Source organism: Python bivittatus, unplaced genomic scaffold (genome assembly GCF_059951505.1).
Source record: "Python bivittatus isolate LINGU-HERP-01145 unplaced genomic scaffold, Pbiv_v1 ctg000980_np1212, whole genome shotgun sequence".
Lineage (NCBI taxonomy): Eukaryota > Metazoa > Chordata > Lepidosauria > Squamata > Pythonidae > Python > Python bivittatus.
The window spans coordinates 29,469,252-29,484,206 of record NW_028277125.1 but is presented as its reverse complement, the minus strand read 5'-3'; the positions used below and the strand labels follow the sequence as shown (position 1 = coordinate 29,484,206).

Below are 14,955 nucleotides of genomic sequence, written 5' to 3'. Positions count from 1 at the left end.
CCCTATGTAAAAATAGCAGCAGCAATAACAACAAGAAAAAAAATTCAATGGAAGAAAATAGATTATGCAGATGTTAACGTTCATATATGATTTCATATCTCATAGTGTACATATAATACTGAATACATTATATTGTAGCACAGATTTACATATAATATCGCAGCCTTGTGCTAAATATACTTTGAAGCCACAATCTAGTAAAAAGAAAATATATCTTAAATATAACCACTAGAGGCAACAAAAAAATTCAAATTATATACTCCATTCACAGAAATCACATTTAGATAAAATTAACATAAATACACATACAGAATGAAAATACTCAGATTTGAAGGCAGCTATCTCAGGGATCTCTTGAACAAATTACTTCTCTTTGACACATATGTGAAATAAATAGACCTCTTTGAAGGTTTGGTTTAACAATTATTCCAGCACTAATCTTATAGGCAAAACAAATATCATTTATGGCTTACTCGCTGAACTAGCATGAATCAGATATTTCAATTCTTTTCTATAAAGATGTACAGTAACAGAAACAGGCCTTTTAACTGGGTCCTCTTTTCCCAATAAAATCTGTACACACCACAGCAGCAATATACTTTTGATCCAAGTGTACCAGGGGCTGTGCTGATTGGCTACTCCCAACTTTCTACCTATTTAGTTCAAATTATGATTTTTGTTTTCATCACAAGTACACGGGGCTATCAAAGACAGTGCTTTGACTGAGATACATTTATTGGGAGATGCATACATAGCAATAATTATATATTCTAGTTATATTACAGATTAGAAATTAGTGTAAATAACTACAGGGGCTTCTCCTCTTGAGCAAAGGACAACTTGTGAATAAGCCTATACATCTCAGAAGACCAGATATGGCATGGTGGGATTTAGTCAAATCTAGACCCAGTCAAATATGGTTGTGTAAATGCTTCAACAGAGGTGCAATGGGCAGAGTACCTTTCTTTGAATCATTAAAGCAGACATGTCTTTTTCCAGGGTTGCACAGCTGTTTTGGAAACTGCTTCTAGCTGTCTCAACATGTATATGCACATACAGCCACTCTTGTTTGCTGGATGAAAGCCTTGGAGACAAAAGACAACCCCAAGATCCAGGGATAATAGTTCATCTCTACTTATTATGGAATACAAGTACCCATTCATTCTTTTTTTTTTTTTACAAGTTAAGTGTCTATGTATTTCCTCCTCATTTAAAAAAAAAAGGATATTAGAAGGATAGCATAAAACTCAACACTGAAGCACTTTAGACCACTATTTCCCATTAAGTTGCAAAAGAAATGAATCTCTCAAGGAACAGATGGCTCCGTTCCAATTAATATATTTTTATCTCTCCAAGGAAATCATTTTATTTATGTGGATCAATTAATTTCAAAATATTTGAAAATATGGTCCAGATAAAGAAAGGCTTAGAGCTAGGGTCAATCCTATTGTTAACATTTCTCTGTGTGTTTGTGTGTGTGCGTGCATGTGCACACCTTTGAGTCATTCCTGACTCCTGGCAACTGCCTGGATGAATTCCTGCAGTTTTCTTGGCAAGGAAGAAAGGGCTTGGAAAGGCTGACTGGTTCAAGGCCACCCAATTGGCATTGTGCTGAAGGCAGGACTAGAACTCACAGTCACAAATACTGCCATTTAAGCCATTAGCAAATGCTCCCATTTATTTAAAAATAACTGAAGATGTTAGAAGCTACATATAATATGGAATGATAGTGCTTAGTATAATTAGAATAGCTGTTTAGGCATAATGGAACTTACTATTTTTTCAGTGGCCATATGCAACCCATGGACTGCCAGCTGCCTAACCCTAATTTAGAGAAGTAATAGAACATGCTAACTAAATCCAGAATTCACAGTGAGGTTAATAGTTGATTGATTCAACTTAAGCACACCATGTGTTCCTGGTCTTTCTTTTCACTCAAAGACCAATTATGAGTAGCAGCTTTGTTAAGAACAAGTTGATAGCATCTATAACATCCATTATTTGCGCTCATCTAATGTGACCACTGTGGTATTTCACTCTCAGGGCAGCTGTAAAAATAAAGAGGGTGAAGGAAGCCATGCTTAATGTGAAAACAACAAATCAGCTCAGTGAAATAGGCAGAATGTTATGCCTGGCATCTCTTCCTAATTCTAATAAATTCCACTAGCTTGCTGTAGTGTTCCTGCAGAAGACTGGCAACAAGGTGTAGTGGTGTGATCCACTTTTCTCTTGGTATCTTACATAAACTCCATATTACTCTGTACCACCCCATATTGTATTATTTCTTTCCTTTGCACTCTGACTTTCTTTTGATTATCCTCTAATAACCTTATCTTGTATCGACCTTATTGCACACACTGTCCTAGACTTGTGTTGTTTATCTCAACCATATCGCTATAATGAGGGGATGTATAACTCTTCAAAAGGGAGGGTGAGTTGATAGATGCCAAGAAAAGACATCTCCCCTGGAATATTCTTAGCAGGCATCTCCAGGTGTTAAATTAGATCACTCTCTCTCATTTATGGAAAAGTATTTAAGCCAAGAGAAGTCAGGGTGATATTGTGAACTTCAGCATAGACCCAACTGAGAAGATGCTATGTTCCAGCTGGCACAAAAAAGGAGTCTGTCTGAAGTCTTTTTCAGAGTTCCTGTCTGCAGAAAGGATGTTTAGGTATACTTTCTCTTGTAGTTTATATACAGTGACTTCAGTAAACTGTTGGGCACTTTGCTCTATGAGTGTGTTTGTTGTCTTGAATCCTAAAAGAACTTACTGGCACCTATCTGGGCATTGGGCAGCAGAACACTTGCTAACTGTCTAAGTCAGGAACATTTCCAATGCCAAGACCAGTCAATCATACTTTAGCACATCCTGGACTTGACCTAATATAGATGGTTGAATTCAAACCAAACCAAACCAAGCCAAAGCAAACCAAACCAAACCAAACAGCTTCATTTGAAAATGAGATGGCTCTCATTAAAGAAAATATTCCTTAACCATTTTTTTAAGAAGCAACAATACTATGTATCATATAAATGTAGAATATGCTTATTTTCTTTATTTTCTGCCTCTGCGATTATGACAAATTATATGGTTGTGTTTTCTTCTGCAGGAAATCTAATACTATCTCAGGAACAGAAGCCCTATAACAATATAAAATTGAATCATTTTTATAAAGCAATGGTACTGAGATTTTCTCAAATTTCAGCTATGAATTTTGCATTAGATATATTTAGTCCTGATTCATTTGGGAGCCTTTCCATAAAATTTTCTTGGCGAAGTTTTACAAGGTAGGCCGCCAGGTCTTACCTCAACCCTCCCCATTTATCCGGGCTGGGGACTGGCGTGCAAGTGCATGGCTGGCTCCTGCACATTCCTTGGTCAGCAAAGGTGACAAACAAGCAAGTCCTGGAGTGTATAAAATCAGACATATCGCTGGAGGGTAAAATAAAAAAATTACGCCTTACTTATTTTGGCCATGTCATGCAATCAAACTCACTGGGAAAGGCAGTTATGCTCGGAATGGACAGTGGTAAAAGGAAACAAGGCCACTAAAAAACACGGTGGCTAGACACCATCAAAGCTGACACCAGCCAGAGCACAAAACAACTAAAAGAAGCCATACAAGATCAGAAAATGTGCAGAGAGCTGGTCCACAGAATTGCCGAGAATTGTACATGACTGAACAGATAGCATCATCATCATATTTAGTCCTATTTTTTGTTCAGTATGTTTGATATTAAATATAACTTTTGGTGGACCCGTCCTTTTTTCTCACAGCTAGAACAGATTCCTTAATGCTTTTCCTTTGATGGGAAAGAAATAATGAGGGATTATAGTGCACTAGAGCTCAATATGGTAGACCTGGCCAGCTGCCTCTCTAGCAGGTGCTGGTCCTAAATATGAAACTTTGGAACATCTACAGTTGCTTAAAGGTGAGAAATATGTAATATATACTCTTTTTATCTGAAAGGAAGACTGGTTTTCCTTATAATTTATTTTTAAAATAACTGGGTCTTGTTAGATTTACTGGGAACATGGTAATGGAAACAAACATGTCTGTTTCTTCTTTAGGGAACATGTTAAATTCAGGACCATCCTCCTTTCAAGTAAAGATAATAAACTGAACATTTTTCAGAAAAAGCACATAAAGGATTCAGTATGTAACTATTTTTCTCATTAAAGGCATGTCTACTTTTTTAAAAATATGAGATAGTTCAGTATGTTTTGCAGTAGCTAGAAATAAACATTATCTTTTTTTGATGGGAATATCTCCTGTGCTGCTAATTGTGTTGCAAAGGATTTAAACAGAAACCTTGAATGTTCCTATAGTGATTTATTCTGCCATAGAAGAATAGAGCTCAGCTCAGAGTTCATTTTGAAAGTTCACTGTGGAAAAACTTTTTCTCAAATTATAGGAAATCAAAAGTATTTCTCTGGTTTTCTTTTTTATTCAACAACCATATATTAATTATGGCTCTGATGAAACTGTATAGAGGGACTGAAAGGCTGACTTTTAAGTGTCTAGGGATATGTGCACTCTCAGTCTCACAGGGTGGGGAAACCTGATGCAGTGAGAGTGAAGGCACTGTAGAATTTCTTTGTTTTTTGAAGCATTTTGCAGATTTCCTGATGGGACTATGTGTGTGTCTGTGTGTATTTACAGAATATACACATACATATGTGTGTGCGCATATGTATGTGTGTATTCTGCAAATGATATAAATATAGATATCCAGACAGATATATGAATATTGTAAATTTCATGAGTGTATATGTATGTATAAACTGTGTGTGTGTGCAAGCTTATATATTTATATGCACAGACACACCCCTACTGATACCTTCCCCACTGCAGATGAACTTATAGTGGGGCTGTTACTAGTTACATGGGATGTGCAAATATTCAGAAAATACATAAGGGTATTCCATATAAACAGTCATTCATTCATCCAAGGATGACATGAATCGGTTTATCAATGCTATCATGTCCTATAGGAATCCTCAGGAATTCAGTAGTGCCCTAGTGATTTAAAAAATACAATTTGAATTTAGAGGGGTGAATTCAGGACTTAGGTTTTTAAAATGGCAAAATGTTGTACTGTTGGAAGTATGTGTGAGCCTTCCCAGGTAGACCAGAGAGGAAATGTGTCCAGATGAGCTAATTCTACTTTACTGTAAGGCTACATTAACAGAATCTTGCAAGTCTGAAAGTACAACTCTCCCGCCGTCCCTATTTACCGCCTGATCAGTTAGGGCAGGTCCTTTCTGAGTTTCTTTCTGTGCAGCTGTGGGCTCTCCCCCTCTCTTATCTGATCATTTCCTAGGCAGCATCTCTCCTCCCCCCTCCATCTCCCAAGGTCATTCCCATATATCATTACAATATGGCAGTTGAAATCACACTTCAAACTGAAGATGCTTTTAACAAAATTATTTGGTTTAGTTGTTAAAAAGGGAGGTATTCTGGTATAGAAATACATTTTCAAGGTCATTTACAACAGACTGTCATTATGTGGCCTGATATTATAAACAGTATAACATTAATGTTCTTTTTTCTGCATTAATGCTATCCTCCCATTGTTTTTCTTCATTGATATTCTATGTATATATAAAATTAACAAGTCACCAGCAGATGTCACTATTTCTTTGTGAGAAGAAAAAGAAAGGAACAGGGAAAACAGGGAATAATTATTAGACACCATCAGAATTCCAAAAATTAAGAGTGTTTGCAAGCAAGTATTTCAGTACCTTGGACAGAACTAAAGAAACATACTATTTGTTCTGGGTCCTTTTAATGCTGAGTCCAATTGCACATCTACTCCTTATACCTGATTATATCTCTATGAAATTTGGAGCTTTAAAAGGCTAAAAGAGCATCATATTTTTATTTGGTAGTAATTGTGCGAGTTTCAAATTTCTTTTCAGGCAAAAGTGACCCAGAGTTTGAACAACAAACAAAAATAAATAAATCTGTAGGTATCAGCAGTATCCACTCAAGAGTTCTTAAGGACCTGAAATATGGATGATCTTTTCCCAAAAATATGCAACTTCTCTTTATTATCAGCATCTGTTCCTGGCAATTGGATAATAGCCAATGTGACCTTGATTTTTAAAAATGGATTGAGGAGTTTTAAAGAAAACTGTAAGCCAGTTAAATTTAACATCTGCTCTAAGGAAAATGGTTGAAACTACAGGTTAGTTATTAGTTTAGCACAATAAAAAAATACATAAAACAGATGTTATTAGAGTTGTAAAAGGTACAAAAAAGGGCAGCCAAAATGGTCAGTAATTGGAACAGCTTCCCTACAAGGAAACACTACAGCAGTTGGGGCTGTTTAATTTGGAAAAAGGAGGTGTAATAGAGCTATATAAAACTATACATGGCATAGAAAGGGTAACACGAAGACAGGTAAATTTTTCTCCCACTTACAGTGTTAGAATTCAAATTTATCCCCTGAAATTAAACATTGGGAGATTCAGGACTGATAGAAGGGAACATTTTTCCACAAGTAATTGAACTGTGGAATTTGCCACTGCTGCTGATGAAGATGGGGGCCAATTTGGATGGCTCTGAAAGGGAACTGGACAGATTTGTGGATGATCAGGCTATCAAGCACTACTAATTACTCTTCCAATCTGCTGAATCGCAGCCAGCATGCCTTGAAGGGCTGTTGGGAGACTTTGTGGAAGGGAGCCTTGTTTTCATCCCAGGCTTCCCAGATGAATCCTGTTGGCCACTGATCTGGATAGTCCTATGAGCTGATCCAGAAGGGCTCTTCTTAGGTTCTGAAACTCCATATTACTGAGTCTTACATGGAAAGTAAAACTGATCCACTGAAAATTATCCATTTTTATACACAGCATTTGTTGCAGTTTTAATTGAATTGCTTAAGCATATGCTCATTAGTTACATATTTAAATACGCAGACTGTAATAATATATACAATTGTTTTAAGATTTGTTTTCAAAAATCTATAATAAATACTTGCTGAATCAGATATATAGCCTATCTAACTCAATATCCTAGAATAGTCCATTATTGCTCCCAAGAAGCTCACAATAGAACATAATGGCAATAGCCCACTTTCAGTTTTGTCCCCAACAATTACTAGTTGGAGAAATATGACCTCTAAACATAGCTCTTTAATAGTGGCTAATAAGCACTGACAAACAGGTACCTACGTTTTTTTCTAAATCCACTCAGAATAACATTACCCAAGTAAAATTACAATACTTTACAAGATATTGTAAAAAAATTGCATGTACACTATTGCACAAGCTGGCCCAAAACATCTTGTTGCCTAAAAGAGAGGGGGGAAAACCACCTCCTTTCTATCTACAAAAGCTCATTCATCCATTGAACAGTGTTCTTCATTACAACTAAAGAGAGCAAGTTACCTAAACATGTGGCATACATTTATTAGAATCCAAACAAATTAGATCATATCACGAATAACAGCTTCTTCTCATGTTCTATCAGCAAAAATCAAAGTAGTAAATGGGATTAAAGACTAAGATAAAACCAGGTCATATTGTGGGCCTTTCTACTATTAAAATAGATTAATTTGAACTACTGTAGTTATTTTTTAAAAAAGCTATATTTTTAAAAATTCTCAAAATCCAGAAAGTACACCTGCAGAGTTATAGCAGAAGAAAAAAGAACTAGTTTTAGAGAAAAATAGCAAATAATTATTATAGAATGAAAGGCAAAATACAATCATATGTTTTTTCTATATAGATTATGTATTTTTTCTATACATATTATTTTAAATTTTGATTCCTTAAAATACAATCTCCTCATAGGGTCCAATTGCCGAAATATAAGTTGATAACTGTACAAGCTCCGTCTCTTTCTCCTTTGCCTCCTCCTTTTTCCCCACTGACATGCTCATGTTTTCCACTCAACAGGATTACTGTGGCTTCCTGTTGTCTGAATTAGCATAACTATGTTTGTATTACCATTTCTTTTGAAACAAAGATTACATGATAGCTACCTAAGTTTGATCAACACAATAAGTAATTTATTACTAATGATGAAAAGGAAGAGAGAATTCAGATTAATATAGGTAGAATACTATAATCTTTTCACTATGATGTAATAATTGAGCTCTGTATCTTTTAAACTGGACTTGATTTGCTTTTTTTTTTTTTTTTAAAGGTTCTGTTCCTTAGAATTTAATCAGGCTGAAATATGGTTACCAAATGCAATACTGTAGCCAAAACTCAAATCAAATCAATAATACAATTCTTTTATATGAGATAATTTGGATTTTCTCATCAAACAGAGAGAGCAAGCAATCCCAACTTACTTTTGTTCAAAGATACTGTTATGCATAATAGTGATTTAATACATTATGTGAACAGCAAGTGGAACTAAGTTTCAAATGTTTGCTTCCTTATGTACTTCTCTTTTATTTGATCTTGGTTTAACATTTTAAAGACTGCATTTTTTAGCAATTAAAATTCCAATTCATTCAAGTATGGCATTTTCTAATTTTCCATGATATGGTTGATTATCCCCCAAATAAACCAAGTATGCAGCGTAAAGAAGTGTTTCTAGATTTAACAAACTCATGCATTAAATTCTATTCTTGCAGATGGGAAAAAGCTATTAATATGATACCAAGGATTTTAAATATCCAGCTTGTGAAGTAAAATTAAAATGCTGTATCTGCATTATTGTAGAAATATGGATATCTCTGTAGTTTTCATCTTCTAAAGCCATTGTTCCAACAATGTGATGAAAGGACATCTTTGTAGCAAACAGCTCTGTAATGCTTTTTAAAATGACAAGTTACCTCTAGGTAACAGGCATAGAGTTATAAGAATCAGAAAGAGTCTTATACCTTTTAAGACTAACAACTTTTATCATAAGACATAAGCAGCCCCACACGTCTGATGGAATGAATCAGACTCTTTCTGATTTTTGTCTAAATAAGCTAACATGGCTCTCCTTCTACAATGTCTACAAGGAGATATTGAAACTAATCAAGCACTTGAAATGAGAGAAAACTTCAGTCTCTGCAGTACTTCTTTCAGGATACATTGTTCCTATCCTACAATTAATTCAGCAGTTTGTTGGAAACAGGCTACATTGAGGATGAATATAGTCTTTATGTCATGGCAATTATATGCACCTTTTCTTAAGACACTAAACTAATCTGTTCTTCATTTTACATACATACATACTATAGCTCTCCAAAATAAGCAGAGTCTTTCTTAGTCAAGAAAGTCCTAAATATTGTATATCACCGTTATGGAATATCTCTAATTATTGTATTCCTTGGGTTGCTGCCTATTGTTATACAGATTTTTCATTGAAAATGACTAATATATATTTTAGCTATATTTAGCCTAAAACTACTTCTCGTTCCTCATAAGAATTAGCATGCCAGGTATTGTAGATTAATGGTTATAATCCTTGGACAGAGGTACTTGACTATCAGACAGGGTTTTGGACTATCCAAAGTCCCAAAGATTCCATCCTACTGATCCAGACTCCAAACTTTACTAAGCCTATCCATGAGGCTCCCTGGAACAATGCGCTATTGGTATGTACCTATGTTTAGAGTTGTACAGTAGGGACTTAATATTGCTGAATATAAATTGGTGTTAGCAGCACCTTTAAACCATATTCCTGGTGGAATTAGAATTTCCTGAAATTAATTTAAGACACTGGTTTTAAATTTTAAAACTTCAAATAATCTAATGTCACAAAATTCAGAAACTGTATTTGTGTTTGTATGAAGGTCAAGAAGCCTGAATATTAATTTTCTGAGACCTTTAAATCAGCCATCAGACTTTGACATATGCATGAAAAAATTGAAATATAACTTTTTGGCAGAAATAAATAGAAATGAGTATTTTAGATTCTGCATCCAGCTTATAGAACGTTTTCCTAAAGAATGACAATTTCATTCTTCCATTTTTAGATGCTTTCTGAAAACAATTCTGCTTTAGTGAATATTCTTAGATTAAGAATTCTGAGTGTACCTTTCCATATATGCTATTTACCTTTATCATGATTTGCTTTGTTTTTATACTTGTAATCTAGCTTCAGTAGCTGTTAATGAAGAAAAGCAGGACAAAATAAAGGAAGGGAATTTAAAACCTACTCTTGAGCCTTTCTCAGGAGAGCACTGACAAATGGAACAATCTTCTCCACCACAGCGTCCAATATATGTACCCTAAGAAGAAATAAAAGTTATTGCTGTTTTTATCCCATTTCAAATCTGTTTGGCAGCCTCAGATAAATGTGTATGGAAGCTTAAAGATGCTTAATCATAAATATGGTTATTAAAAAAAACTGCCTACAACTGCATATGAAAAAATAATGGGTCAGATATAAATTGATCATAATATTAAAAGGTCTTTAGCTAGCTAAGCTTATAGAACCACTAAACACACACACACACACACACACACATATATATATATGCATATAAAATTAACACAATAGGACTATCTTTAGACAGCTGAAGTCAAGAAGGGGCTATAACAGATTTTTTTTAAAAAAGAAGCAAAAGGAACAAAGAGTTTTTTAAAAAACCATAAAATCAGGGAATTAGCTAAGGATGATTATGGATTTTTTAAAGGTTCAGTCATAACAGAAACACACACAAAAATAATAGCTCTTGGAGGAGGCACAAGAGATAGGAACCAATCAGTGATGACATGAAGTTCAAGAAAATGCATTATTTTAAGCAAAAGAGGGTACGTGTGAGATCTATAAAAGATAGCAATCAAGAGTCTAGAAATTGTCCTTGAGATGCTAGAAGCAGAACCTGCTACTTTGTGGGTAACACAATTCCCTAACCAGAAACCAAACAAGAAAATATCAAGATATTATTTGGAGCTCTGAAATTTTCTGAGTCAAAGGTTTACTTCAACATTTTACAGGAAGAGAAACATTTATCTTACAAAATGTGGCACTTTTATGGACCTAAATTGATTCTTATATGATACTGGGGAAGGGATGACCTTTTAAAAGACTTTTTAGGCAAACAGTAAAAATTTCAAGCTGATAAAATGGAATATTATCATATGTTGGGGGTCACAGTATCAGATGCCTAAGCAACACTGTATAGTTTACATCAACACTTACTGTATTAGCAGAAATATGTACAATAAGTATAATATACATATAATGTGTCAACTAATCTACAAAATTTGCTAATTTCATATGTGTATCACTGCCACACAATATATGTAAACAAAAATTATGTGCATTTATTGGTGATACAATGTATTTTGCATTCTTGAATTACCTGACTTTTGTATCTCACTATAATTTTAAGTCTATGCCTATTACCAAAGAGGTTTGTATTTTCATGGTTTCATTTCTTCACAGTTTTCTCATTAAATGGATTGACCATTTTTCCTTATCCAAAATATTTCCAAAACATTTTGTTCTCTTGATCTTTAGTGGATGCATACATAGTCACACAAAGAATGATTTCACCCATTTTATTCTGAGGCAAGATTCCAAGGGAAATATTAATCTGTCTATTGCTTGCTTCTTTGGCGTTTTAGATGTATGCTTCTATGGCAGTGTTAAAAAGATTCTGGGGCTTTCTCCTCCTAATTAAAACAACATTTTATTATCATTCTAGGAAAACTATTTTTCAGTGTTTAACCTTACACTGAAGATTAAAATACTAAAATAGTCAAAACATAGATTAATCACAAAAATTTTGACTATTTTTCATTTAGCAATTTACAGCTCCCAAAGAAAACTACCAGTTATTTTGTGGAACCATCAGGTTCCTTGCAAGCTGACCTTGAGTTCCTTAGCGGAAGGTGTGTAATAATAAATGAACTACATTTTTGAGCTTCCCCTGCAGGGAACGTCTGGTTTTTGTTCCACTCTTAGTTCTCTTAAGATGCCACCAGCAGCTAAAACTTGGCTCAGAATTTCCTGAAATGTTGGTGGCATTTTGTGGCAATTAGGCAGGAATTCTCCTGCTTATGAATAAGTGGGCAAAGCCTTCCCAAAGAGAGAAAGCTTGCTTAAAATAATAAAAGAGCTAACCTTATTACTTGCATGACCTTTGTGAAGTATATAAAGTATAGAAGTGCTTAGGTTTTCAAGATGAAGCTATTTTAAGCCTGAAATCATACAATCAGTAAATGTTTTCTAAAAACAAAATTATGAATAGTTTGTCCATAACAATATAATGGGCATTGCATAGAGAAAACAGAATTTAAGGCTGTTATTAGTCTGCTCTGGAAGGTTAGAGTCAGACCAGATGCCTATGAGCTGTTTTTTTTATTAAGTCTTAACTTCCAGTATCCTGCAGTTTCATTGGAGCCTGCCATATCTGTCCTGATATTTAATTGTAAAGAACATCATATACGCTTTACTAAACATGCTATTGAAGTAATTCCCACTTTAATTATATTCAAGGCAGAAATGCATATTTAGCTTTACAGCAAAAATTACTACTTAAAAGGTAGTCCCACTATATGCAGTAACAAGTAAATGTAAATTTGCTAGCTAATTTGACTAATTACACCAATCAGTCTGTCCAAGCATGCAACTTTGTTTCCTAATAGGTCAGGGCATTTTTACATTGATGTTATGCCAAATTATTTATTTATTACATTTATTATCCATTTTTTAAGACTTATCTCAAAGATTTTGGTTATTGATTCAAAAATACATTTGTAACATGTACATGAATAAAAGAAGAAACCTTTTTTATTTGAATCACTTACCCCATAAGCTGGCTGGATTGAAGGAACAATTATTAGCCACCTAATCCATAGGAAGACATAGGTTAATTTATGGTAATCAGCCTCCAATTGATGTAACATAAGAAAAAATTGTTAGGATTTCTTTTTTCTTTTTCTAACTCAGTGGGTCAGTTTGCATCATACACAGTCTAAGAACTGATGGTTAAAAAGTGATTCTGTGTGTCAGACTCAGCCACTATGATTATTTGATATCACATGGATCTTAAAAATAGAGTAAATTAAATAAGTATGGTTAACTATGGGTTAGAATATTGGGCAAATATGCCCCTTTCCTCTCGAGCTATAAAGCTATTAAGATTTTATATTAAATCTTAATAGTGAACACAAGAACATATTTGCAGAGTTAATACTACCTTCTTGTAACAACATACATATCCCAAGTACAAGTAGATAATTACCATTCAGTACAGTATCCATAATGACAATCTTTGTCCTAATCCATAGTTAATTTCACATGGTTTATATAATGGAGAATTTTATAGGCATGCCCTTATTGAATGCTCCCCTTTACTGTGTATAATACATTATCCCACTGTTAACTGGACCCTGTTTTGAGACTCCTGTAACACATTGCTCACACAGGACAGTTTTGTACATTATTCTAGGCTAAATTATGGTTAGCTGGTTTGTGCTTCAGCAAGATAAGTAAACCTAGCCTATATGACTACAAGTGCTAAAGGAAAACCAGGGAATATTAGCTTTTAACTATCTTTTCTGCCATCCTATTTTGCCACCAGGAAATGTGATGTTATATAATTTGTTATTATTTTTTTTTACTGTTTCATCAGATAATCCCTATTACTAACCCAATTACGGTTAGTATAGACTTTGCTCTAGAAAAGAAAAATAGGCATCTTGGCCATGGAATAGAGCTTTCCCACCTCATCCTTCTCCCTGAAACCTTCTATGGCTGACTAAAAGCAAATGGGGGTTTGTAAGATCCTCATGAATTATATCGGGTGGGACATGGGGGAGTCAGCTGAAGGATATCCCAGTACAAATCAGGGGCACCTCCCTTTGTGCGTGTTGCAGTGCCTTCTCTCTGTACTAGAGGATTCTTGAAACCTTTACTTTTTCTTATTTCCATTAATTTTCCATACTGCCTTTTCCTACCCAGGGATAGATACAAATGGTCACAGATTACGGGAAATGAACTCCAACACTTCTGGAGGGCACCAGGTTCTCTACCTCTGCATTGTGCCATACCATTCAACACAAACATATTGCTCATGATACTTTAAAGTTTTTAGGGCAAGGATGGGCAACCTAAAAAAGAGATTCCCCCCAGTAGACAACCTCTCCCACCTACAAAATTTGGGTCCAAAGGGAAAGGATCTTGGAAATTAAGGGGTAGAAAGAGCTGAAGTTTCAGGGGAAACATGGGTAAATACTGGAATTAGAGAATTCCCTGTTCCTTTAGCTAACAAAATTAATTTTTGTACATTTGTGTCTATATTTTGCATTTTGCCAATATCTAGCAAATATATGGGGTAAATACCACAGGTAAGCCATTTCAAGTAGCAGCAATAAGATTAAAAACCAGCAGACTGAGCCTGTTCCTATTTTCCAGTTTGGAAGTTACTAATACATCTAGAAAAGAAAACATACCATGCACTTGTAATAAATTTAATCCAGTATAAACAATTCATTATGGATGTAGATCATATTAATACATTTGAATCCAGGCCTTCACTGTTTTAACTTTTAATAACCAGGACTTGACCCCACTACAGACACAGGTATGAAAACAATGTTCAGCATTCTTCTTGGTTTTGTGATCTGCTGAGAAAGAAAGTATGAAATTCCTTAATTTTATGCACAAACATTTTTAACATTACATAAGTTGAGATAGTTTGAAAATATTAGCACACTCTTTTGGAGTGAAATACTAATGCAAGTATGCATTCAATTAATTTTCTTCTGGTGCCATAGATCAAATGCTCTTGCTTTCTTCATTTATACATACATAACAAGCTTCCCAGCCTACAATTTTGATGCCATGTGACTTTGTTTTCAAAAGCAAAAATATAGCCAGACACACAATTCTCAAGTTTTTGTTTTTCAAAACACGCATGTCAGAAAAATCATTATAAATTTTAGAAGGCTTCAGAGAGCTGGGAATGCTCCTGTTATCTGTGATGAGAATTTACAGGCACCTAGATAAGACACCTGCAGATATGTCTTTGTTTCAGCTATTCTA

At 34.6% G+C, this 14,955-nt stretch overlaps 1 protein-coding gene across 1 annotated transcript in view; it reads right to left on the bottom strand.

Moving 5' to 3' along the window:
- COL4A4 (collagen type IV alpha 4 chain) overlaps positions 1 to 11,331 on the bottom strand; it is a 66,641-nt gene extending 55,310 nt beyond the window's left edge. Inside the window, exons 1-2 of the mRNA XM_088132224.1 lie at positions 11,311 to 11,331; positions 10,115 to 10,186 (exon numbers count right to left, since the gene is read on the bottom strand). Of these exons, the coding sequence (XP_087988350.1) occupies positions 10,115 to 10,186; positions 11,311 to 11,331 (93 nt within the window). The remainder of the gene's footprint in view (positions 1 to 10,114; positions 10,187 to 11,310) is intronic.
- Positions 11,332 to 14,955: the final 3,624 nt, after the last annotated feature.